This window comes from Mastomys coucha, chromosome X (assembly GCF_008632895.1).
Source record: "Mastomys coucha isolate ucsf_1 chromosome X, UCSF_Mcou_1, whole genome shotgun sequence".
In the NCBI taxonomy this organism is placed as follows: domain Eukaryota; kingdom Metazoa; phylum Chordata; class Mammalia; order Rodentia; family Muridae; genus Mastomys; species Mastomys coucha.
In genome coordinates, this window is record NC_045030.1 from 75,513,339 (window position 1) to 75,537,432 (window position 24,094).

At 49.2% G+C, this 24,094-nt stretch overlaps 4 protein-coding genes across 9 annotated transcripts in view; 2 read left to right on the forward strand and 2 right to left on the reverse strand.

Annotated features, from left to right (window-relative positions):
• Positions 1 to 1,856: 1,856 nt before the first annotated feature.
• Srpk3 (SRSF protein kinase 3) lies at positions 1,857 to 7,117 on the forward strand. Of its 3 annotated transcripts, none has more exons than XM_031364119.1 (15): positions 1,857 to 2,458; positions 2,536 to 2,666; positions 2,842 to 2,950; positions 3,051 to 3,138; positions 3,438 to 3,525; positions 4,004 to 4,110; positions 4,182 to 4,347; positions 4,445 to 4,470; positions 4,940 to 5,069; positions 5,158 to 5,397; positions 5,483 to 5,583; positions 5,903 to 6,010; positions 6,084 to 6,153; positions 6,234 to 6,326; positions 6,691 to 7,117. In XM_031364119.1, the coding sequence occupies exons 1-15, from the start codon at positions 2,331 to 2,333 to the stop codon at positions 6,873 to 6,875; spliced, it is 1,770 nt and encodes a 589-aa protein (XP_031219979.1). In that variant the 5' UTR covers positions 1,857 to 2,330; the 3' UTR covers positions 6,876 to 7,117. The 3 variants fall into 3 exon arrangements, with proteins under 3 accessions (XP_031219979.1, XP_031219989.1, XP_031219997.1); XM_031364129.1 differs by having other exon boundaries at positions 2,374 to 2,458; positions 4,937 to 5,069; positions 6,691 to 7,116; XM_031364137.1 differs by having other exon boundaries at positions 2,374 to 2,458; positions 4,964 to 5,069; positions 6,691 to 7,116.
• Positions 7,118 to 7,159: 42 nt separating this feature from the next.
• Positions 7,160 to 15,815, reverse strand: Idh3g (isocitrate dehydrogenase (NAD(+)) 3 non-catalytic subunit gamma). Its single transcript, XM_031364149.1, has 13 exons — positions 15,531 to 15,815; positions 11,590 to 11,631; positions 11,200 to 11,211; positions 10,877 to 10,974; positions 10,575 to 10,687; positions 9,535 to 9,595; positions 9,281 to 9,413; positions 8,957 to 9,090; positions 8,581 to 8,683; positions 8,349 to 8,495; positions 7,804 to 7,898; positions 7,657 to 7,717; positions 7,160 to 7,367 (listed from the first exon to the last, which is right to left on the reverse strand). The coding sequence occupies exons 1-13, from the start codon at positions 15,609 to 15,611 to the stop codon at positions 7,266 to 7,268; spliced, it is 1,182 nt and encodes a 393-aa protein (XP_031220009.1). The 5' UTR covers positions 15,612 to 15,815; the 3' UTR covers positions 7,160 to 7,265.
• On the forward strand, positions 15,749 to 19,759 carry Ssr4 (signal sequence receptor subunit 4). 4 transcript variants are annotated; one of them, XM_031364169.1, is made up of 7 exons: positions 15,781 to 16,073; positions 17,780 to 17,898; positions 18,002 to 18,100; positions 18,743 to 18,817; positions 18,974 to 19,063; positions 19,294 to 19,359; positions 19,591 to 19,758. In XM_031364169.1, exons 4-7 carry the CDS (start codon positions 18,746 to 18,748, stop codon positions 19,693 to 19,695), a joined length of 333 nt encoding a protein of 110 aa, XP_031220029.1. In that variant the 5' UTR covers positions 15,781 to 16,073; positions 17,780 to 17,898; positions 18,002 to 18,100; positions 18,743 to 18,745; the 3' UTR covers positions 19,696 to 19,758. The 4 variants fall into 4 exon arrangements, with proteins under 4 accessions (XP_031220038.1, XP_031220029.1, XP_031220020.1 ...); XM_031364178.1 differs by lacking the exon at positions 18,002 to 18,100 and having other exon boundaries at positions 15,749 to 16,073; XM_031364160.1 differs by lacking the exon at positions 18,002 to 18,100 and having other exon boundaries at positions 15,787 to 16,073; positions 17,783 to 17,898; positions 19,591 to 19,759.
• A 2,655-nt stretch (positions 19,760 to 22,414) lies between these two features.
• Pdzd4 (PDZ domain containing 4) overlaps positions 22,415 to 24,094 on the reverse strand; it is a 29,619-nt gene continuing 27,939 nt past the window's right edge. The window contains exon 9 of the mRNA XM_031344430.1: positions 22,415 to 24,094. Coding sequence (XP_031200290.1) covers positions 23,486 to 24,094 — 609 coding nt within the window. The 3' untranslated portion in view covers positions 22,415 to 23,485.

Here is a 24,094-nt window from a genome sequence, read left to right on the forward strand (position 1 = left end):
CTTTAGGTTAGGGAAGTTTTCTTCTATAATTTTGTTGAAGATATTTACTGGCCCATTACCTTTGGAGTTTTCACTCTTTTCTATACATATTATCCTGATGTTTAGCCTTCTCATTGCATCCTGGATTTCCTGGATGTTTTGGGTTAGGAGCTTTTTGCTTTTTGCATTTTCTTTGACTGTTGTGTCAATGTTTTCTATGGTGTCTTCTGCCCCTGAGATTCTCTCTTCTCTCTTCTATCTCTTGTATTCTGTTGTTGTATTCTACGTGTCCTGATTTCTTTCCTAGGTTTTCTATCTGCAGGGTTGTCTCTCTTTCTGATTTCTTTATTGTTTCTCTTTCCATTTTTAGATTCTGGGTGGTTTTGCTCATTTCCTTCACCTGTTTGATTGTGTTTTCCTGTAGTTCTTTAAGGGATTTTTGTGTTTCCTCTTGAAGGGCTTCTAGCTGTTTACCTGTGTTCTCCTGTATTTCTTTGAGGAAATTATTTATGCCTTTCTTAAAGTCCTGTATCATCATCATGAGAAGTGATTTTGTATCTGAATTTTGCTTTTCCAGTGTTATGGTGTGTCCAGGACTTGCAATGGTGGGAGTATTGGGTTCTGATGATGCCAAGTAACCTTGGTTTGTGTTGCTTATATTCTTACGCTTGCCCAGCATCATCTGATTATCTCTAGTGCTACCTGCCCTTGCTAAGTCTGACTGGAGTCTGTCCTTCCTGTGATCCTGGTTGTGTCAGAACTCCTCAGAGTCAAGCTGTCTCTGTGATCCTGTGATTCTGGGATCCTGTGACTCTGGGCTTGTTAGAGCACCTGGGAGTGGAGCTTCCTCTGGGTGTTTTGGGAATGACTGCAGAGTTTGCGCCCAAGGTCTGCTCAGGGCACTGGCCGGCCCAGACAGACTGGAAGTAACCCGAGCTACTGGGCTGGCAGAGTTCCTGTGAGCCTGGGTCCTGTTGATCTTAGTTACTCCTGGTATTGGGACAGATGTTGTCCTCCTCACCTCTGATCCTGGGCGTGTTAGAGCTCCTGGGAGTGGAGCTTCCTCTGGGTGTTGTGGGACCGGAAGGAACCTGAGCCACTGGGCTGCCAGAGTTCCTGTGTGCCTGAGTCCTGCTGGTCCCACTTACTCCCAGCGTTGGGAAAGATGTTGTGTCTTCCTCACCTCTAATCCTGGGCGTGTTAGAGCCAGCCATTTTTATTTTTAAAGATATGGTTTCATACATTCCAGGCTGGTCTTGACCTTGCTATGTAGTTAAGCATAACCTGGAACTTCTGAGTACTTCTTGAGTATTGAGCTTACAGGCACATTCTACCACAACTGGTTTATGAAGTACTAGGCATCACTCTACCAACTTCTTTCTAAAGAGCAAAAGTACTTGTCCACTTTTCTGGAACTCTCCAGTGGCACCCATAGACTCCAGATAGGGTCTCAGTTGTTTTCCCAGGTCCTAGTATTCTGTAGCATGCTGGCAGTGTGCCCTGAATGCTTCTGGGGACTTAATGCTTTCTGGTCCCTCATGATGCACAGGATCCCTCAGTTACCAACTAGCTCATGGGCAAGAAATGTGGGTTTTTTCTTCTCCTGGTGGACATGGCAGAGTTGGCCCAAATGGGAACTAACCCTAACCCTAACCCTGCAAATGTTGATGGAAACAGCAAGGCAGAAGTGGCCAGCTCTAGAGCTAGGGGATGCTATGCAAATCTGAGGAGCCTTTTGCCTTTAGTAAGAGGAATGAGTTGCCTTTAGCTCTTGCCCTTGACCCTTACTCAGCCACATAGAGGGAAGATCTGGGCTCCAAACTGTATGGGGGGTGTCTATGAATTACAAAGAGCTGGGATCAGGGTTGAGAATGAACAGAGCATGGGGTTCAGATAGGATTATTGGGGGTCACCTCTAAAAGGATACTCACTCTGGTTAAGTGAGAAGTTCCAGAATGCATCAAGTACCCTGCAGCATTTGGAGAGAGCTCAGCCTAAGGACCTGGTCAGCATATCAACTCCATTTTTTCTTAGGAGCCTCCCCTCCCTACAACCTTAGAGTACAGGAACTCCAGACTACTCCATCTTCATGTAGATGTCTTCCTTGGTTAGTCCTAGACTGTGGGAGATCAGCCTAGGGACTGAGTTGTTATCATAATCCCAGCTTGGTGGATCCCTCTGTCTCTAGAGTGTGAGTGAAAACAGAGGGGGGAGGTATTTGGTCTAGGGACTGGGCTCTCCAGGGCTGCCATCAGTGCACTCCCCCCTCCCTGTGCTACATACCTTGCCCACAGCTGAGCAGCTGGGAGGCTATTTATAAAGGCGGGTGAGATCAGCGACAGAAGCTATAAATGCACTGGCCACGGCTGGGCCCCACAGGAACAGCGGTCCAGTGCACCAGAACTTTGGACTGCGACACCAGGATGAGTGCCAGTGCCGGTGGTAGTGGTGGTGTGGACTGTGGTGGCAGCAGCAGCAGGTATGACCAGGCTGGGGAGACTGGGGTCCCCTGCACCTTGTGAGCTCACTGTCTGCATCTTCCCTCTTTACCCACAGCTCTCAGACTTCCTGTGGGCCTGAGTCCTCAGGCTCTGAATTAACTCCAGCCACACCAGCACCTCACTTGCTGCAGGGACTCCTGGGCTCCGATGATGAGGAACAGGAAGACCCTAAGGACTATTGCAAGGGTAAGGCAATAGTGGCATATGGCCAGCCAAATTGCCACTGCAAGGGCTCAGGACAGTTTGAGAATAAAAAGTTGTCAAGACTAGGCCCATGTGAGACAGATGACCAGCAGGACATTGATATTGAGGTATAGGGGAGAGAGATGTCCTACTCTGATCTATTGGCTCCCTTCTGCAGGTGGTTACTACCCAGTGAAGATCGGTGATTTGTTCAACGGGCGGTACCATGTGGTACGAAAGCTAGGCTGGGGACATTTCTCTACTGTCTGGCTCTGCTGGGATATTCAGTGAGTGGCTGGGATCTGCCCGTGGGTTTGGTTGAGGCCACCACCATGACCATGTGACTCTGGCAAGGTCTGGCAGCCTATGAGGGTCTCCATATTACAGGCGCAAGCGCTTTGTGGCCCTGAAAGTAGTGAAGAGCGCAGGACATTACACAGAGACAGCCGTGGATGAGATCAAGCTCCTGAAATGTGTGAGGCACCTCCCCTACTGCTTCCAGCCCCTTGAACTGCCTTGGGCCTGGCAATGTGGGTGCAGGGCCTGCTGGGGCTCTGTAGAGTGGGGCGGGGCTCCCAGAGGGGGCAGGCTCCAGCTGGCTCTGCCAAGTAAAAGGACCTGGAGAGCAGAGGCCTGAAAGAGGCAGCTGGCTTTCTTCAAGTAGGCCCCAGCTGGACTGGGGAAGGGGGATAGAAGTGCTTCAGAGGATTATGAGTAGAGCAGTTGTTGAGGAGCAGGTTGGAGTCATCTGTGGCTCCTTGCCTTTTGTTACAGGTCCGGGACAGTGACCCTAGTGACCCCAAAAGAGAGACCATTGTTCAACTTATCGATGACTTCAGGATCTCAGGAGTTAATGGAGTCCGTATCCTTTGCAGAATGAGCAATATGGCAGTCAAAGTTCCACATTGCACTATGGAATTTAGCCCTTGCAGGAAGAGCCTATAAAACAACTCCATCCCTTTGGGCACTTGTGTTTCTGAGTAGGGGGAACACGGGTAATTAGGTTGACAGTGATTATCTGTGACTATCAGATAATCTCTGATTATCTGCTGAGTGTCTCCCAAATATAAAAGGCTATTTTTGAGGCCTACTTGGGCAGAAGAGTAAGGCTGGAGTGAGACATCTGTAGGATGACAAGAGGTACCATCCCAACTGGCACATCTGTGCCAGTGACAGAAACATTCTAAATAATAAACTGGGACAGTGGCGGACATCAAGATGGTCAAGGGAAAGCTCTACTTTCTTGACCTCTGCATTTCTGGAGTCTAAGTACCATGATGCTCCATGATGCTTGGTAGGTAAGCCTGTGTGTTGTTGACTGCCCTTCACTTCAGGTCCAGATGTATGCATGGTGCTAGAGGTCCTGGGCCACCAGCTCCTCAAGTGGATCATCAAATCCAACTACCAGGGTCTGCCTGTACCCTGTGTTAAGAGCATCGTTAGACAGGTAGGTGCTGACCCCACACTGCTCATGTTGGCTAGGCATGGCTGCTGGGGTTCAGCTGTAGCTTTTGCCAGGTGCTGCATGGTCTGGATTACCTCCATACTAAGTGCAAGATCATCCATACGGACATCAAGCCTGAGAACATCCTACTGTGTGTTGGAGATGCCTACATCAGGCGCCTGGCTGCTGAAGCCACAGAGTGGCAGCAGTCAGGAGCCCAGCCCCCATCTCGCTCCACAGGTACTAAGAGCATGTGTGGGGACTGACACCAGGATTCTGGACCTCAATCCCTACCTGAATTACTATTCTTTTTTCTCTCCCTACCCCTCACACCCAGTCAGCACTGCCCCCCAGGAGGTCTTGGTAAGTTGTGACACCCTCTCTTTCCCTGTCTCCTCTTCTAATACAAGCCAGATGAGGCCATGTCCACAGAGCTTGGCTCCTTAGCCATACTTGTTCTACCTTTCGAACTTCTAAAAAGCTGGATACCTGAGAAGAGAGTGATTAGACAGATTGGATCATATGCTTCAAACTGCCTCTGATGGCCAATGAGCCCACTACCACCTCAATGGAAGGATACTATGTCTTCCCCCACATGGCTACTTCATCTAGGTCTTGGAGTAGACAAGGAACAGTGTAGGGCAGTCCTACCAGGTTCTCCCCAAACCACAAGGTAGTAGAGGGATAGGAGGAGAGGCAAAGAAATGGATCAGGGGTTGGGACTAAGGGTGAGACAGAAGATAGCACCCATATTCTGATACCCATGGGAGTTAGTTCTAGAGTTAAGGGCTGGGCAAGGAAACCTGGGGGGTGACCCTGACTCTGGCAGCAGACTGGTAAGCTGTCCAAAAACAAGAGGAAGAAGATGAGACGCAAAAGGAAGCAACAGAAGCGGCTGCTGGAGGAACGGCTGAGGGACTTGCAGAGGCTAGAGGCTATGGAGGCCGCAGTACAAGCTGAGGGTGAGGGGCCAGAGAGGGCACTGGGCCACTAACCCTGCATGTGGGCTGCAGGCTTCTACTCATGTGCCCTTCTGCTCCTTCTCCCCAGACTCCAGCTCAAGACTAGAGCGGGGCAGCGGCTCCACCTCTTCTTCAGGCTGCCACCAGGAGGGCACCAGGGCTGGCCCCTCTCCAGCCTCTTCTTCCCCTGTGCCTGGGGGGGAACGCAGCCTTAGTCCCAGCTCGCAGACCTCAGGTTTCTCAGGGTCCCTGTTCTCCACGGCTTCATGCTCCATCCTCTCTGGCTCATCTAATCAGCGTGAGACTGGGGGTCTCCTGTCTCCTAGCAGTAAGTATGGGGTACAGTGGGTAGTAGACAGACAGGACCACAAAGAGCAGGGCCAGATCAGTCTCTCTTCCTTCTCTTTCCTCAGTACCATTTGGTGCTTCCAACCTCCTGGTGAACCCCCTGGAGCCCCAAAATGCAGACAAGATCAAGATCAAGATTGCAGATCTTGGCAACGCCTGCTGGGTGGTATGCTGAACATTCTGGGATGAGAAGGTGCTAGGTTTATCTCCTTTAATATAACTAAGAGCTGCTTCTTGCTGCTGTCTCCAAGCAGCAGAGTCCTGCCAGGCCAGAACTGTACCCATGGCAATGGTCAGGGGCCACTAAAAAGGGGCTATCCTCAGGTCACCTAGACAAAGTCCCTCTTGGGACATCTGAGGAATTCTAAGAATCAGAGTGAGCTCCATGGAGCTCAGGTTCATGGACCAAAAGCAGGAGTGGGCTGTGGGGGCAGGCTAGCCTGGGACCAGGTTCCTTTTCCCAAGGGGGCTCCCTTTTTCTCCAGCACAAGCACTTCACTGAGGATATTCAGACTCGGCAGTACAGGGCCGTGGAGGTGCTGATTGGTGCCGAGTATGGGCCCCCAGCTGACATCTGGAGCACAGCATGCATGGTATGCTAGTTTAGCTGCCTCCATGCCTAGGACCAGATACCTGCCACAGCCTCACTTCTCCCCTCCTTTTCAGGCTTTTGAGCTGGCCACTGGTGACTACCTATTTGAGCCTCACTCTGGAGAAGACTACAGTCGTGATGAGGGTAGGGGAGGCAGGCCCTGGCCTTAGCTTCAGGACCTCCAGCTGCCCTACCCCAACTCCCAACCTTCTCTTTGCCTACAGACCACATTGCTCATATCGTGGAACTTCTAGGGGACATCCCTCCAGCTTTTGCCCTCTCAGGCCGATATTCACGGGAGTTCTTCAATCGTAGAGGTGGGGATTAAGTAGGCTTAGGTCACAGGGGTTAAGAAAGCAGAGGGAGGGCTGGTGAGATGGCTCAGCGGGGAAGAGCACCGACTGCTCTTCGGAAGGTCATGAGTTCAAATCCCAGCAACCACATGGTGGCTCACAACCACCCATAATGAGATCTGACGCCCTCATCTGGTGCGTCTGAAGACAGCTACAGTGTACTTACATATAATAAATAAATAAATCTTTAAAAAAAAAAAAAAGAAAGAAAGCAGAGGGAAGGTCAAGGACCTTGATTCTGAGAGAAAGAACAATAGGTGCCTGTTATGGGTACAACTACAAGTACCAGCCCATCTGGGGACAATGCCTAATGTTGCTCACCCTCTAGGAGAGCTGCGGCACATCCACAACCTCAAGCACTGGGGCCTATATGAGGTGCTCATGGAGAAGTATGAGTGGCCCCTGGAGCAAGCCACACAGTTCAGTGCCTTCCTGTTGCCCATGATGGAGTACATCCCTGAGAAGCGGGCCAGTGCTGCTGACTGCCTCCAGCACCCCTGGCTTAATCCCTAGGTTTTGCTGCAGCTGTGGACAGTAGGGGCTATGCTAGCTCTTGGTGCCTTGAGAGAAAGCAGGCAACTTCTTCCATCCTGTGGGAGCTGCTCTCTCATCCTGCTGGGTGCTATTGTGCTCACCCCCCCATGGCAGGATGAGATGCTGGGGCAAGGCCCATATTTCAACCTGTCTACTTGTGATTCTTCTAGAGGGTCCTGAATGGGGAAAACTGCCTGTTTGTTTCTTAATAAAGTGGGAACCGAAATGCCAGTGTCTTGGAATAAGGGAAAAACAGGGCCAAGTTCTGGAACAGAAGTAGCTTTATTCTGGAGCCTGTCCCCCAAGCTAGCTGGAGTGCTAAAGTGAGAAGGGAGTCCTACAGATAAGCTGAACAAACTGTAGGGATAGCTAAGCTTCCACAGCCCGTCCATTAATGATTCGGATGTGACGAATGATGTCCTGGATGGCTTGGGATGTGGTGCCCTGGCCTCCAATGTCTGGGGTATGCATCTGTAGGAAAACAAGAAGCTTGGACACATCAGGCCAATGTCTGCCATAACCCCATGGTGTCCCAGGGCTACCCACTGTTTTCTATAGTTGGAAAGGCAAAGAACTAGCACCAGGAGGCCAATAGTTCTAGATAGACCCAGAAACCTTACCCTGACACCACCCTTCCTTTACAGGTCACAGCCAGTGTTAGTCACTGCCTGAAGCATGTAGGGTTGGTCAGACCAGTGTAACATGGGGTAGATGAGGGGAGACTAAAGGTGGAAGAAGGAGGGAACAAGAGGAGCCTTACATTTTCATTGTCCATGGATGCTAAGACAGCTTTGCGGATGGAAGTGGCATAGGAGTGGAGCCTAGAGGATGAAGAAAACAAGCTTTTGATTCTCAGTGCCTGGAGCTAGTCAGAGGACTCATGATCAGACATTACCAACCCACTTACTTGAGGTGGTCTAGCATCATGCAACTTGCTAGCAGTGTGGCAGTAGGGTTAGCAATGTTCTTATTGGCAATACTTTTGCCTGTGTTCCTTGTAGCCTGGTAAAGAGAAGAAGGAAGTAGTTGGGAAAATATAAGAATGCAGGGTAGAGCCGGGTGGTAGTGGTACACGCCTTTAATCCCAGCACTTGGGAGGCAGAGGCAGGCAGATTTCTGAGTTCCAGGCCAGCCTGGTCTACAGTGAGTTCCAGGACAGCCAGGGCTACACAGAGAAACCCTGTCTCAAAAAAACCCAAAAAATAAAAAACAAAAAAACAAATGCAGGGTAGATGATTCTACTCATGTAACATATCCAATAGAGGCCCATCCCAGAAACAGCAAATGAAGGTATATTAGGGCTTCAGGGACATGCTCATGGGTCAGGGTTTCCTTTAGAAAAGTTTAGCTGTTAAGTAGTACCAATGGCTACACAACACTGTGGGATACCAACTGACACAAGGCTACTACAAGAGAAAGAGAAAGACAACAGAGTTGTGTCTGGCTACTCACTGTCTCGAATACTGCATACACATGGCCATAGTTAGCCCCAGCCACAAGACCTGGGCCTCCAACTAGCCCTGCACAGACGTTGTTGACAATGTTACCATAGAGATTAGGCATCACCATGACATCAAACTGCTGAGGCCGGGATACCAGCTGTGGGAAAAGAAGTGAGCTGAGTTGTCAAAGCCATGAGAACCAAGGGTGAGCAGAAGGCTATAGAGCCAGCTGGGCTAATTACCTGCATTGTTGTGTTGTCTACAATCATGCTGTCAAAGGTGATCTGAGGGTAGTGGGCTGCTACTTCCCGGCAACACTGGAGAAAGAGTCCATCACCCAGTTTCCTAGATGGTAGGGGATATAAGACACCAGTTAACCTGTCACTACAGTCAGCTGGAGAGTCAGGGTATACAGAGAGTCACAGAACTCTATGGACTAGCTTGTAACTTGTTCTCCAGATGGAAAAACAAGCATAATCTCATCTACCTCCCCTCCCCTATGGATGCAGTGTAGTAAGACCTAGAGTCTCAGGAAGAACAGGACATAGCCCTGTGTGTGGCCCTTTCAGCTGCCTTGGAAATGCTCAAAGTAGACAGGAAAGTATGGAGTAAACGTACATGATGTTGGCCTTATGCACAGCTGTCACTTTCTTACGCCCACTCTCCTGGGCCAGCTTGAAGGCATATTCAGCAATGCGTAGGGACTTGGCTTTGGTGATAATCTTCAAGCTCTCCACCACTCCTGCTACACTCTGAGAAGAGGCCAGGGGACAAAAGGCTTAATGGGGGTACTACAGGATGCAGCCTTATTACTAAGTATATCTGGCTTTTCCAGCCCTTTGACTGGCAGTACCTTACCTTGTTTCTGAAGTTTTCTCCTCAACTCTGACCCTGGCCATAATCATTGCCGCCTACCCAAGAGGGTCAAGTAGCTTTGCCTACCTCATGCTCCAGGCTGCTGTACTCGCCTTCTGTGTTTTCCCGTACAATGAGGATGTCTATGTCCTTGTGCCGGGTCACTACTCCTGGCAGGCTCTTACAGTGGATGACATTGGCATAGAGGTCTAGGCTGGTGCTGGGGGAGTGACAGGGAAAAAGTCAAACCAGATCCAACTAGCAACTAACCAGGGTCATGAATGCCAGAACAGCCCACCCTAGCCTTCATTAAGCCACCAGTCTATATACATGGCTCTCACCGAAGGATGTTGTTACGGGATTTGTGGGATGGTGGCAGGTTATGATTCGTTTCAATGTTGCCTACAGGACAAAAGCAAACAAGATAGGGCAAGTTAGAGAGGAATCCTCTAGGCTCAGCTGTGTTGACATATGCCCCTATGTGGTCCAGGAAATGTTCACCAAAGGTTGTTCCAACAGGAGAAGAGCATTTTCAGAAGCAAAATAGTTCATTGAACTCTAGGATGTAACTGCCACCACTGTGAGCTCCACAAGGGAAGGGGTATATGTAAACTGGCTGCCCAAGTGACCTTGGTTAGGATTACTGCCCTAAACTGAGGTGCTACCTATGCCTAGCTCAGAAGCAGGTGGAGATTGCCTGGAAAAGGTCCCAACTAGGCTGTAGCATGTCTGGACCACAGTGGCCCAGACATCTAGAGGAAGGAAACCAGAGGGCCAGTGAGGTCAGTAAGGTAATAACTGAAATGTAATTAGACAGTGCCAAACAGAAAAGCCCTAACACCCAAGCTGTCCCCTACCTAGACTCACTTCACCGAGAGTGCTTATAGCATCCTGTGGCTTGTGTAAGGCCCATTTAATGTCAACATATTCCTTACACAGAGCAGTGGATTGGCTAAAGTTCACAGAATGATTGATGTTTAAGGATGTGTACCATACCAAGGTAAAACCCAGAAAAGATTGCTATAATCCTTATGTATAATATCCATGACTATGCCACTTGGTGCCAAGGCAGCAGGCAGAGGAGCAATCTATAACTCTGATCTTTTGAAGAAAAACTATGGGTTAAAGCAGATTCTATCAGAGACATGCATGGTGAAGTGAAGGGAGAGATAGGAGGAAGCCACTGAGCAAGCTTATACAGGGTACTGAGTAAACAGAGCCATGCTGTCAACAGGCCCACAAAAGCCTCTACCCAGATGCCAAGAACAAGAATCATCAAGAATCAGAAAATCCCTGAAATTGGAGCCATGGGGACCCACAAAAGTCAGTATATAGGCAAAAGGAATGGTGTATAGCACCCCAACCTGGCCCCTGAGCTCACCCTTCAGAGCCACACGGTTCCGGCGGATGGCCATGATGGCATTGCGGATGTCCTCCTCATCAGCATTGGAGCTGACATGCACCTCTTCAAAGTCTACTGGCACACACGCATGCCTGCAGTAGAGTCAGGCTAAAGATGCTAGCCTAGGGCCTTCTACACCCCATTCTGAAGTCTACACCAGCTAAGAGGGAACTGGGCCCACCCATACCAAACAAGAAGGTCACAAAGTTCTTGGGGGCTTCCAGTTTGGCCTGGGATACAATCTTCTCTGGGAAAGAAGGCAAGGTCCAGGTCCTGCATACCTGAATACAGACTTAACATGCAACATGAGCTCCGGGCCGATGCCATCACCTGGGATCATAGTCACTGTATGCCGCCCACCATACTTAGCAGATGGAGGCTGGAACAAGGGAGAGGGTGAAAGTAAACCCTTGGATACCCCAATGTGTGCCCTGGCTTGAGTCAGTTCCCTTCTTCCCACCAGCACCAATCCACAGGCCAGCCAAGGCAAAGTTGCTGTCCTGGGGCTCCTTATCAGCATCCACCACCCCCTCAATCCCACCTGGACTTGGGTTAACCCCAAAGCAACTAAGAGCCCCTCAAATCTAATACAGAGAATACTCACAATTGTTTGTTGCTAGAGGGAAGACAGAAAGGAAGAAGACATGGATCAGCCAAGGTTGGAGGAACAAGGCTATAACTAAGGAACTGGGATCTTTTTTTCCCCTGGGGACGTTGTCTAACACAACTCAGAGAAAGGGGAGGTGTGAGTGACATCTGGAGACCATGCCTCGGAGGGAAGGCCAGGAAGGCCAGGGAGCAAAGACACAAGGCATGCATGCATGGGCACATGTACACCTAATACACAGTCTCATATACACGAATTATGTTCACACACACAAGCACACACACTTGTGCACACATGGAAATATATGAGCATAGCTGTCCCCCACATGTATGTGTTCACCACATGTATGTGTTCATATACAAACACACATCCAAGGCAGGTACTTACTGAGGAAATGCTCCTTTGGGGGGCCACATGGGCAGCCAGAACCTGTTAAAGAGAACCCAGATGAATGTTACCTGTCTAGTTCCACAAAAAAAAAAAAAAAAAAAAAAAAAAAAAGCCCCTATTCTCAACAACTGTCCCATAGGAACACCAGACAAAGTTGCCTCAACCCTTCACTATCCTTGTGGGTCAATATAATAAAAACTGTATGAGCCAGGCACAGAAGTTTTAATTCCAGTACCCAGGAGGCAGAGGCAAACAGATCTCTGTGAGTTCAAGGCCTTTGTATTAGCTTGTGATTCTCTTTTGGCCAATTGTTGTTGTTGTTGTTATGTGTATAAGCAGAAAGACTGGCAAACTTGACATTTTGCAAAAGGAAAATCTCAGCAAGTCACCAACTCTGAGCAATAATTTCATGTCTTTCCTCACTTTTCCTTATTACAAAGCTAATACATGGTCAATATATACATGGAATGCATATGGAAAAGCAATGCAAATGGAAAGGTAAGAAATAAATAGCATCCCCACTGCCCTGAGGTGAGCACTGTCACCCCTAGGGAATGGTCTTTCAGAACAGAAATAAAAATACAGCCATTTCTGGAAGACTGATGACAGATACTTTCACAAGGGACTGTAAGCTGCCTTGTGGTGTAGCTTGGATGATTGGTAAATGTCCCCAATCCCATGAGTGGGAAGCAGCTATATTTGGCCATGCTGGTGACACTCTGACAGTTTCAGAGAAAAAGCTGTTTGGGCTAGATGGATCAGGTGCTAAGAAGTGACCCACTGTCCTGTAGGGAGAGGCTATGTCCTCAGCTCCACAGGAAAGGTGTCCTCCCCTCTCTGTTGTGTCCCACTCACTTAGGAGTACCTGAGGAAGTAGTGGCATGGTACACTTCTTCTTTGTAATGTAAGGATTCTTTGCCACTTACCCATCAGACAGTAGCACAATGTTCTATCCAATAGCTGAGACACTGTAGCCATTATCTAGAGTCATGCCTTCTTTCAGAAAGACCAGAAGGCTTAAGTAGAGTCTGACCATTCCCCTCTGGGTTCTCCTGGCCCACAGTTACAAGATGCTCAGTTACCTAGGCACTAGCAATATAGGAATGCCACTCAATAGCCCAAGCCAAGAGGTAGGAAGATTGACCACTAGGACCAAGCCCTAAGGGTCCCTCAGCATATATGCAGCCACATGCATACTTTTTTCTTTCTAATACTTGCCAATATCAGATTCATCTTGTCTATAGGGTCTCCGTGCCTTCCTTGAGAAGGTAGCATAGATTTCCCCTCTTCCTAGGAGTCTCCCTAGACTGCCAAGTCCTATCCTACCCACTACTCCTCTAAGAGACATCACTCTACCTGATTATCACCTCCTTGCTTTCTTCCTAGCCTATAAGAACAGAGCACATATTTGTCTCACCATCAACTGTCACTCCAAGATCAAGCACAGCACCTGGTCCAGAGCTGGGACCACAAGGTACATTTTCTAGATGAATAAACACACCAGAAAATTAAGAAACAGATGGAGACCGTGGATATCCGAGACTAGATCCACTATCTGCTATTCTAGAAATGGCTTTGTATCTATATCAAAAACCCATGGAACAGAAGCAAGGCACGGCAGCACACATCTGTGGTCCTAGTACCTAGAAGGTAGAGGCGGGAGGATCAGAAATTCAAGATCATCCTCATATACAAAGAGATCTTAAGGCCAGTCTGAACTATATAAAACTTTGCTTCAAAAAACAAAAGCGGGCACAATTAGTCAACCCACAGAATGCAGGCAACAACTTCATTTGACTGCTGAAAAAATTAACCAAAAGGATGTATTCAAGTTGTTCACAAGCTGGATGAAGATGAGCTAAAGTATACCACCCTTCACTCTACCAGCCTCTTAGTCAGAGTTCAAAACTAGCATCCTCGGGAGAAACAAGGATGACCCCTGTAACTCCCAGTAGTTAATTCCTCCTGAACTTTAGCTGTGGCAATGATCCAGCCTTTTAAGAGCCTATACCAGGTGTGGCTCAAAATCTGTGCAACCTGTTCACAGATGGTAACATTATTGCTAGGGCTGAATCTATCTCACAGCTACCTCCTACATCAGATGTTACAGTGGGCATTGTCCCAATCCTAGAAAACTTCCCAACCACAGGCCCCTGATCATGCTATATACAGATATGGGTAGTTTCTTTTAGGGGATTACAAAGCTCTCCCTCTTGAGTCCAAGTTGTCTAATCAAAGAAGCCCAGTATGAGGCAGGCTGAGGAGAGCACATGTTTTCTGCTCAGTCATCATCCTTAGCAGAAAGACAAAGGTCCAGGGTAGTTCAATCTCATGTTGATGGGCTCCCATACTTGATGTTTTCCTAAGACTTCTTTCTTTGTCATGTTTGTGTTTGGTCAACTACTAATAATGATAGCATGATTTTCCAGGGCATATCAACCAGCAGGACTCAAGACCTTGAGTTCTCTATATGGGTTCCTATACCCAGGACAATCAGACTCAGGGCAAAGCCTTGCCTGGCTACCAATCATTTCACTGCCACCTAGTCCCATCCCAACAAAGGCACACAAACATCAGAAGGAAAGATCTTCATTAAGAGTTTACAGAAGCCTAGCTTCTGGAGCCATCAGGGCTTCTGGTAAGCCTCTATATGCTGTTGGTCTTTCCTCAACAATGTGGAAGAAGCCATGGCACACATGTGTGGCAATCAGAAGATGATTCTGTAGGGTCCTTTTTCTCCTTGCATTTTACAAGAATTCCAAGGATCAAACTTGATATCCAAGCTTGGAGGCAGGTGCCTTTACCCACTCAGCCATCTGGCTAAACCAGAAGTCCCCATTTTAAAATAGAATTTCATATAGCATATGTAGCTCCCTTCCCCAGACAACAGAGGAGAGAAATGTGGTAAGCAGAAGAGGCTGCAGGCAAAAACATGGCATTCTGGAAGGTCAGAGTCAGCAAATGCTTTGAGAACATAAATCCAGAACACTGGAACCCAGAGAGAGAAGAGAACTGGCAGAATGCCATGTTCTGGGTCAGTGAAAGAGCAAGGCCTGGAGGTCATAGCTCTTATTTCCTAGAGCTAGTTGTTGGTTTTCTGGTGCTAAGCAGTGCTACCCAGGAGTTAAACCAGCTAACCAAGACTCCAAAGAAAGAACCAGGAATGCAAAGCCCTATGAGGCTTCCAGTCTTAGAATCCTGGTTCACTCTCATTACAGGGGCTTGGACTTGTTTGTGGGCCTTTTGGCTAGAATCAAGTATCAAGGTGCTTAGTAGGCAGAACATTTGGAGGGATCAGGAATTACTGATAGCCAGATGGTGGCGGTGCATGCCTTTAATTAATCCCAGCACTTGGGAGGCAGAGGCAGGAGGATTTCTGAGTTCAAGGACAGCGGTCTACAGAGTGAGTTCCAGGCTACACAGAGAAACCACGTGTCCGACGAAACACAGAGAGACCTGGGGAAGGGGCGCAGGCAACACAGAGACAGAGATATACTGGTAAAGTCTGATTTTCCACCTCCACTAGGACAAAGCAGTCTAAGAGAGGGAAAACTAAAGAGGAACTGAGTCCAGAAACCAGATACAACCAGCCTAGGTAGTACATGCAAGGTGGGCCAGGACATGTGACCTCTTCAAAAGGGCTTCCACAAGGACACTACGGAGGGGACACCTAGCTACTGTGGTCTACCTTCCCAACCCTTCCGTAGAAGCCCCTGTCAGCAAGCACAGTGAACTCAGACCAGAGTCAACCTCCTCACTGACAGCAGAAGCAACCAATGAAGCCCACAGTGCAGCCCTCTCCCCGCCCCTCCTAAGGCTTGCACAGCCAATCGAACTCCGGGTTTGCTCAAAGAGCCGTTACCCGACTCCGGGTCTCAATTGGGTGTTAAGTCCCTCTGTAAGCGCTGCAACTGTCCCACTGCCCGTTCACCACTCACCTCCCAAGGACGGCAGAGAAGAGTTGGCTTGAGCATTGCCTTTGCAGCACCGCCAGCAACTATCGCTACCTTCAGCGCCATGACGAAAAGTGAGGACCTCTATAGGTCAAAACGTTAAGCACCGTTCTCGCGACAATTGAGCACGGCGAGAAATCCGGGGAACGGGGGTGAGAAAAGGCTAGCACTACGCACGCGCACGGTTACACCGGTTCCTACGCCCCCTTCCGGTGCCTGGAGCACTGTTGCCGCCATCTTGGGGAGGAGAGGGAGGAGAAGGAGGAGAAGGAGGGAAGTGCGACCGGTTGGGACCCTGGCTAGGGAAGCGGACACGTCAGTGCCGCCAGCGACGTCACCATGCCCGACCCAGCCCGCCGACGCACGATTGGGTGCTGAGGCCGCTTACGCGTCGCGCTTCCTCGTCTGCTCCGCATGTTCAGGGCGGCTTGCTCTCTTTCCCCCTCGGCAGAGAAGAGGCGATGGCGGCGATGGCATCTTTCGGCGCCCTGGCGCTACTCCTGCTGTCCGGCCTATCTTGCTGCTCAGGTAGCGGCCTGGCCGGAGATTGTTTCGGGGCGCGCCCCTGCCCCTTGGCAGGTGGTGCTGTGGGAGGAAGGGTGTACGCGAGGTGGGGATCTGGCCCTTCCCGGGGCTCGTTGCTACTGGCGGGATCTTTCCCCGATGGGTGTTGTGTCGTGGCGACCAAAGTACCACACACACGTTTACCCGGCAGCCAGGTTACTGGAAGAAACTCCCTTGTCTGCTTTTGGGAGAGCCCCAAAGCAGCACTATCCTCTGACCACCAGCTCCAGCAGGGAAGGTGATATGTATGTCCCTGGTTCCTATGTCAGAAGGTAGTCGCACAGGAGCAGTGGTGGTATCGAGAAACCAGTGCTGCAAAGGCCAGGCTTCTCCAAGAGAAAGCTAAGAGAGGGAGCAGGAACACTCCAGGCAGATCAGAGTAAGGGCACGAGGCAAGTTAGATAGGAAACCAGTGAAGTGAGCAAGGGCTTTTAGTGCCCAGAGCCTCCGACTTTTCATGAGGCCCTGGTATATCCATTCCAACGTTCATAGCAAAATTGAACTGTGTACAGACCCATTGATATTTGTGAGCCATTTGTAATGTGGTGGTGGGGTTGAGCTCAATCTGGAGCCTGGGCATGTATTTTGAATGTTGTTAACACCTCAGACCTGAGAGCCTGAACTAAGGACGATTTGGTTTCTGTACATACAGGTAGCCTCTGGCCATCCCTCAGAAAATTCTCCAGTCTATTGCTAGCAGTGTCTTAAAAAGACAAACCTGGCTGTAAAACCTATTAGGGGTTCCATGGTGTCCACAGGAAAAGGCCCAGCTGAAGCCGGGTGGTGCACGCCTTTAATCCCAGCACTTGGGAGGCAGAGGCAGGCGGATTTCTGAGTTCGAGGCCAGCCTGGTCTACAGAGTGAGTTCCAGGACAGCCAGGGCTACACAGAGAAACCCTGTCGAAAAAAGAAAAGAAAAGAAAAAGCAAGGCCCAGCTGAGCAGGTCACAGAAGGGTTCGTGGAATATGGCCCAGGCATTTCCCTCCTGCTATTCATGCCGGTACAAGGTCTTCTCCAGCTTAATTGGTCACTCTTTCAAGACATCACATTTGGAGAAGAGTTGGATGAGAACTTTTCCTCAGAGGTGTTTAGTTTACAGGAACAGGTTTGGTGTTTGGGCCCAGAGTTTACTTCTTTCAGGAAATACTAGAACCAGTCTTGACATTCTGTCAGCTAGATGGGTCCAGAGACCCTTATCTTGAAAGTCCCTGTGTGTTAACAACGCCCCATTTAGTGTCTGCAGAATGCTTTCAGTAGGCTATTGAAGTATGTGTCTCTGAATTGAGGCTGCCTTGGCCCACTGGGCTTCTGGGGTACTTTAGGAGTGGGTAAGCTGCTTTGTGGCCTTCCTATCATAGAGTCAGATACTAATTTAATAAATCAGCCCCCTGCCTGCTTCAAACATAGCCTGTTTCTCTCATTTTGTTGCATCAAGGCTCATCTCTGCAGAGCTTTCCCTGCTTTACCCTGGCCTGTCTCAACAGCCCTCACTGACCCCTCCCACTCTATTTCTGAGTACTAGGATCCATGTCCCAGACCCCACCTTCTGTTAGCAATAGAAGAAGTTGTGTATCCTCAGCTCACCAAATCTGAGAGGCAGAGCCCGTGTAAGCCCTTTTTTTTGCCTTTTGCCTGGAACACACAAATTGGCTTTGCCTCCTCTCCACAGCAGAGGCCTGCCTGGAACCCCAGATCACCCCTTCTTACTATACAACTTCAGATGCCGTCATTTCTACAGAGACTGTATTCATTGTGGAGATCTCACTGACCTGCAAGAACAGGGTCCAGGTGAGACAGTAGGGACTCAGCAGAGAAGGGTGCAGGGGAAGAGATGAGGGTGGCAATACTCTTTCACTGGCAGTTGACAGTGACCCGAGGATCCTATCAACAGGGAGAATAAGGATTCCAATTCACAGGGTGCAGGAGAGATGAGGGCACAGCGAGGCCAGATCCTAGCAAGTACTTCAAGAGCATTTTCCTGACCTGCTTGGTATGCTTTGCCTCCATGCAGTAATGTGGGTAGACACCCCACTGTTTCCCGGATGAATGTCTGGAATGGGAGAGAGAACTAGGGTCAGGCCCTATCTTTTTTCTGGTTGTAGTTTGCCCGAGTGTGTGTCTGCATGAATGTTCTGTAAGTTTAAAATAGAAAACTCCAGCCTGAACCTGTAACCTGCTCTTCTAAAAATCTAAAGAAAGAAATTGGAACTTTTTGGGGGGGGGACAATACTCTTAGGGTCAAATACCTCATTTGGCACCTCCTTCTCAAGCTCCAAGAAATAACAAGGCCATTTTTTATCTTCCCTCCCCTGTGTACAGCTAACAGGCTTGTGTGGGTTAGGATAAATTGGTTATAAGGGATATGTAGTTCTATTCACCTCTAGGGAAACAGATGAAGAAAGATGTGACAGTGTCCATGGGTGAGGCCTAGCATGGCTCTGGGCTGTGGCAGGCCTATTTCCTGAGTCTTCCACAGCAACCCCTACCAACATAATATAGCCCTCTGCTGGCTTACTCTCCCTCCCCAGTCATAGTACTGCTTTGGGCAGCACAATGGGGGATTCTATGTATGCCCAGAGAAGGTAGGAAATGTGATTCTTGCTTTTATTACACCCTCCCCCGCCCAATCCAGAACATGGCTCTTTATGCCGACGTTAGTGGAAAACAATTTCCTGTAACCCGCGGCCAGGATGTGGGTCGATATCAGGTAAGGGATACTGCATCCAGGGTTGTTGGGGAAATGGTTCAAAGCAGGGTTAGAGACCAAAGATTTAAGCACTGCTCATGGTGGTATTGTGCCAGCACTAGCAGAGTAATCCCCCATGTATCTGCTATGCCCGCCCCTTGCCAAACACCCAACCAGGTGTCCTGGAGCCTGGAGCACAAGAGCGCCCATGCAGGCACCTATGAGGTCAGATTCTTCGATGAAGAGTCCTACAGCCTCCTAAGGAAGGCGAGTATCATCTGGAACTCCTCTGAGGCCCCACGGAGGGAGGGCATACCCCATTTCTGAAGTCCTCTTTAACCCTGGTCATTCTGTATTCCCCTTCTGCAACATTAGCACTCTAGGACCAGCCAAGTGGTTGAGCTCCTGCCCCTGCTTCCTTTTTTCTCACTTGCTCATTTCTCCCTTATCTGGGCAACCCACCTAGTACCTTCTTGACCCCAGCACCTCCCTTACAGGCTCAAAGAAATAATGAGGACGTTTCCATCATCCCACCCCTGTTCACAGTCAGTGTGGACCATCGGGTAAGTGCCCTTGTCTTGGAAGCAGAGAATACAGGGCATACCTCATCTTTTTGGGTTGTCTAAGGAAAAGCTCTGATCCTCTGCAGCCCTGGTTCTGGGCTGTTGTTGATCTCTTACGTCCTGAGAACAAGTGATTAAGGGTGACTGCTCTACTCCCTGGCACTCCCCTGAGGTGTCTTTTGGTCTTCTTTTTCTTCTTCTCTCTTTCTCTCTCTCTCTCTTTTTTTACAGGGTACCTGGAATGGGCCTTGGGTCTCCACGGAGGTGCTGGCTGCAGCAATTGGCATAGTGATCTACTACCTAGCTTTCAGTGCAAAGAGCCACATCCAGTCCTGAGGGCAGCAACCTTAGCCCTCCATTGCTTCTTTCAATAAACAGTCACTATTTGACATGAGTACATTTAAGACACGGGGCTCCTGTGTCTATGGGGAGAGCTGGGGATCCAGCTGCCCTTGTCTGCCTGGACAGCAGATAATAATACTGAGCAGAGCTGTATTTTCCCCATTGTCCTCTGTTTTCTCTGCTTTTGTCCTGATTGTCAGGATGGCTTGGTCCTTGGTCTTCTCTTTTCTAGTGTGTGGCCTCTTTAAAATAAGACCATCTTAGCTGGGCAGTGGTGGTGCAAGCCTAAATCCCAGCACTTAGGAAGCAGAGGCAGGTGAATCACTGAGTTCAAGGCCAGCCTGGTCTACAGAGTGGACAGCCAGGACTACACAGAGAAACCCTATCTTGGGGGAAAAAAAGGAAATACCATGTTTCCTTTTCTCACCAGTCCCCAGGGCAGAGCTTGACCACTCTCTGGTCAGCCCAGGGCTGCAGGACCCTGTGAGTCTCTTGGACTGCTTTGGGTTGGAGGGCTCCTATTGTACCTTGTGGTTGGAAATGGCACCTTTTCTAATCTCCCTCAGATTTAGCCATCACCAAGTTATAATTACCCTTAATCTTTGTGGTGTCTTCTGTGTGGGGGCTGATCATACATAAGCTGCATGCAGGTGCTGATTCACTTCAAGTTGTCACATGTAACACCTACCCTAAGCACAGGGAAACACTCCTGGACTCCACACCCTAACCTTAGCTACTCCATGTTTCTTCATGGTCAGCTGCTGCTCACAGGATCCAGTTTAGTGCTGGATTTTTGACGAACAGCCTCCCATACCTCCCAAGGGTACCCTGTTCTCTACTGAGGTGCGGTATGGAGCCAGGAAGCCTGCTTGCAGTAGTGTGCCATGTCATCTTTTTGCACAGGCTGGACACCGGCCACTTGATTAGTGCTCCTTAGTGCCATGGAAGGCTAGTTGGGAAGAGGCTGGATGCAAGTCCATATGCATAAAGCCACTTCTCTAGTACTTTCTCCAGGATAGGTCAAAGAGCTAGCCACACCCTAAGAGTGGTGGGGGCTCCTTAACCTCTGAGTAGTTGGGTGTTGATTGGGAGGCTGGAAGGTGTCCTGGATGATGTGAACACAGCTTATGATTCAGGTTCATCCAAGATAGGGTGTCTGCCATCCCCAGTTCTTGGGATGAATCTGGGATGTACTAGGGAGTAGTACTGAGACTATCAGAATTGGACACTAGGTAAGCAGCAGTATCAAGAAAGGCCAGAAGAGGGAGTTCTCCCCTTCACTGTTAAGGACTTTCTGTATAGTCAGGAAATGGCAGCAGCTGTTGGTACATCAGTTGCTGTATCAAGTTCTGGTTCCACCACCTTGCCAGATGGCATTGACGAACAAATGTGAAGTTGATGTTCCAAGCTATCAGTAACCCAGTACTGTCAGCTGCCCTGGCACCACCTCTTCCTGAGCCAGTCAGCACAATATAAACTTCAGAGCAGTATCAGCCCACTTCCTGGTCCAGAGAACCCACCATCAGAGAAGAATGGGATGACTTCAGAAGTTCCCAGTAGCTGAAAGGATGCCCAAGGAATACTTGACCTTGGTCTCCACTGGAAGGGCCGTGGAGCTAGAGTGTAGCAATCTTTTGCTATTTTGTGAGTTCTTTCTGTCAGCCCCCACATAGCAGAGAAAATAGGAAAGGAGGCAAGGTTATCATTAGACTACTTGCTGATCAAATTCATTGGAGAAAGTTTGATCAGGTTAATTTTTTTTCTTTGTTGTACTGAAACATAGTTGGACTAGCCAACAGCAACCAGCAACCCACCTCATCTCTTGGGCCCTAGTATTTATATTCCCTTTAATTTTAGATCACATAATCACAGATATTGTCTGCAACTGGCAAAATCATGCCTCTACTAGAGCATGTGTCAAACCATAGTCAGGGAGCTGGAGAGATGGCTAAGCACTGACTGTTCTCCAAGAGGTCCTGAGTTCAATTCTGAGCAACTGCATGGTGGCTCACAACCATCTGCAATGGGATCTGATGCCCTCTTCTGGTGTGTCTGAAGACAGCAACAGTGTACTCACATACATAAAATAAATCTTAAAAAAAAAAAAAAACACACACACAGTCAGTTGCTATGGATAATCTGAAGCAGCCCCATACCCTGTGCTCCTGAAGTTGAAACAGAAATATGTAGTACTGTGTTTTAATTTCTTTGTTTGGTTGGTTTTGTGTTTTGTGTTTTTTCGAGACAGGGTTTCTCTGTGTAGTACCAGCTGTCCTGGAACTCAACTCTGTAGACCAGGCTGGCCTCGAACTCAGAAATTCACTTGCCTCTGCCTCCCAAGTGCTGGGGTTAAAGGTGTGCACCACCACCGCCCCGCTTGTGTTTTTCAAAGAATCCAAAGCTGAAACTCTAGGTAAGGCCCTTAAAGGAATCTGGAACCGGTATCTAGCTCCTGCTTTCCAATTCTCACCACTCCCTACAAGACTATCCTCTCCCTATTTACCAGTAGGACTGTCCTGTGTATTCCCACCCAGACCCAGCCTTCCCAGCAACAGGACCCAGTTTCTAGGAATGGACCTTTAGATTTCCCATTCACACCCATCTAGGCACCTTGCCCACTACCAATATGCTGTAGAAATCTGGGCATTCAAGAACTAAATGTACTGTCATTTCCCAGCGCAAATAGCATGATGACAATGAACACAAGTCCACATTAACAGAGCAAAAAGGCAGCTTGCTTTATTCTTGGGGTATAGTTGGGGAACAGGGGCATCCTGTAGCATCTAGTGAGCTTCACCAAGCCCAAGAGGCACCAAACAAGTGTCACATTTTAAAGTTGCATCACCTGGAAAATGTTCTAGGCATCTCTCGGTCAGCCCACCTTCCTTTCATTGGACCCAGGTCTTCCAAGTCCTACCACATCATCTCTAGACTAGGTGAGGTCTTCTGTATTACTCATTGAGTTTGGCCCTCCTTACTTAAGCCTCCTTACTTAACAAGGGTGGCTCTGCTCCAGATGGTATAGACAGATTCTTTACGCATGGATACTGTGCCCCAAATCCCTGTGATCTCACTCTCCTTCAGTCACTGGTGAGAGAGGTGCGCCTCCATGGTTAAGCCTTAAAAGCCAAGGCAGAACCCCCCTACTACTCCTCAGAGTAGAAGCCACCAGGACAGCTGCTTTTTATTCTTCCCCATCTTCCTCCTTTCCCTCCCACCCAACCCTCCCTCTTCCTCCCCCCAACCTCCTTCCCAGCCAGCACTCAGTGGGGTCCACCTTTGTCAGGCCGCCTAAAGGAGCTGCCAGCCCCCAGATCAGACCCACAAAACAGAAAACAACTATTGGCAAGCACAGAAAAGAAAAACCACAAAATTCAGGGTTGCCTTTGTCTACAAATAATTGCAGCTCCTAGGATGGAAGAGGTCGTGCTCAGCATGAAGCTGGACATTCTCTTGTGCTTAGGATAGTCCACCTCACCTCTGCACTGATTTCCCTGTCTCCAAGAACATAGCAAGAATACCATATGTATACACACAGAGGTGTCCTTTATGGGTATGCCTCTATGCTGGTTGATAGCATAGCTTCTTGGGGAAAAGGACCTATATGTAAGAGAAGTGTCCCTTCTTGGGGCTTTCAATTTCCAAAGTCCTGTGCACACATACATATACAGGTAGGAGTGTGCATGAGCACAGCGTGCAAGCACACACATTGACACACACTAGATTCTAAGGGAGGGTGAGGGTCAGGTTCTCTAGGCCTGGGCTGGGCTCCTGCTGGGGCAGCTCAGACAGTGGTGACAGAGAGCAGAGGGTTGTAGATTCTTTTTCCATCAGCTGAGCGGGCACCATGGGCCAACATCTCCTGGATGGTGATCCAGTTGTCTAAGATCTTCTTGTTTCGCTTCTTCATGGTCTTACGGTGGCTCAGCGCAATGATGTTGAGCTCAGGTTTGCTGTCACCATTCTGCTGCTCCCTTAGACACTCCAGACGGCTCTGCATCATGAACTCACGCCGCTTCCGTTGCTCCCGTGCTCGGATCAGGTGTTGCTTCCTTTCTTCCTTGCTCCAGTAGCGGCCCATCTTCATCTCACTCACTGCATCATCATCAGTGGTCATACCACTGCGCTCCTCTCGGATCTTCAGGGCTCTAGCCTTCAGCAGCCGATCTCGCACGGGCCGCTTGGCCACATAGCGGGTCCCATCACTTCGCACCTTCACCTTCCACTCCATGCGGGGTGCTTCGACAGCTGCAGCCACCACCCCACCCACCCGAGGACCACTAGCTAAGCTCAAGGAGCCATGGCCTAAATCCTCCAGGGTGCGTGGCGGGGCCAACTGCACACAGCTGTGGTACTGCTCAATCTCCTGGCCACGATGGCGCCTGGAGAGGTA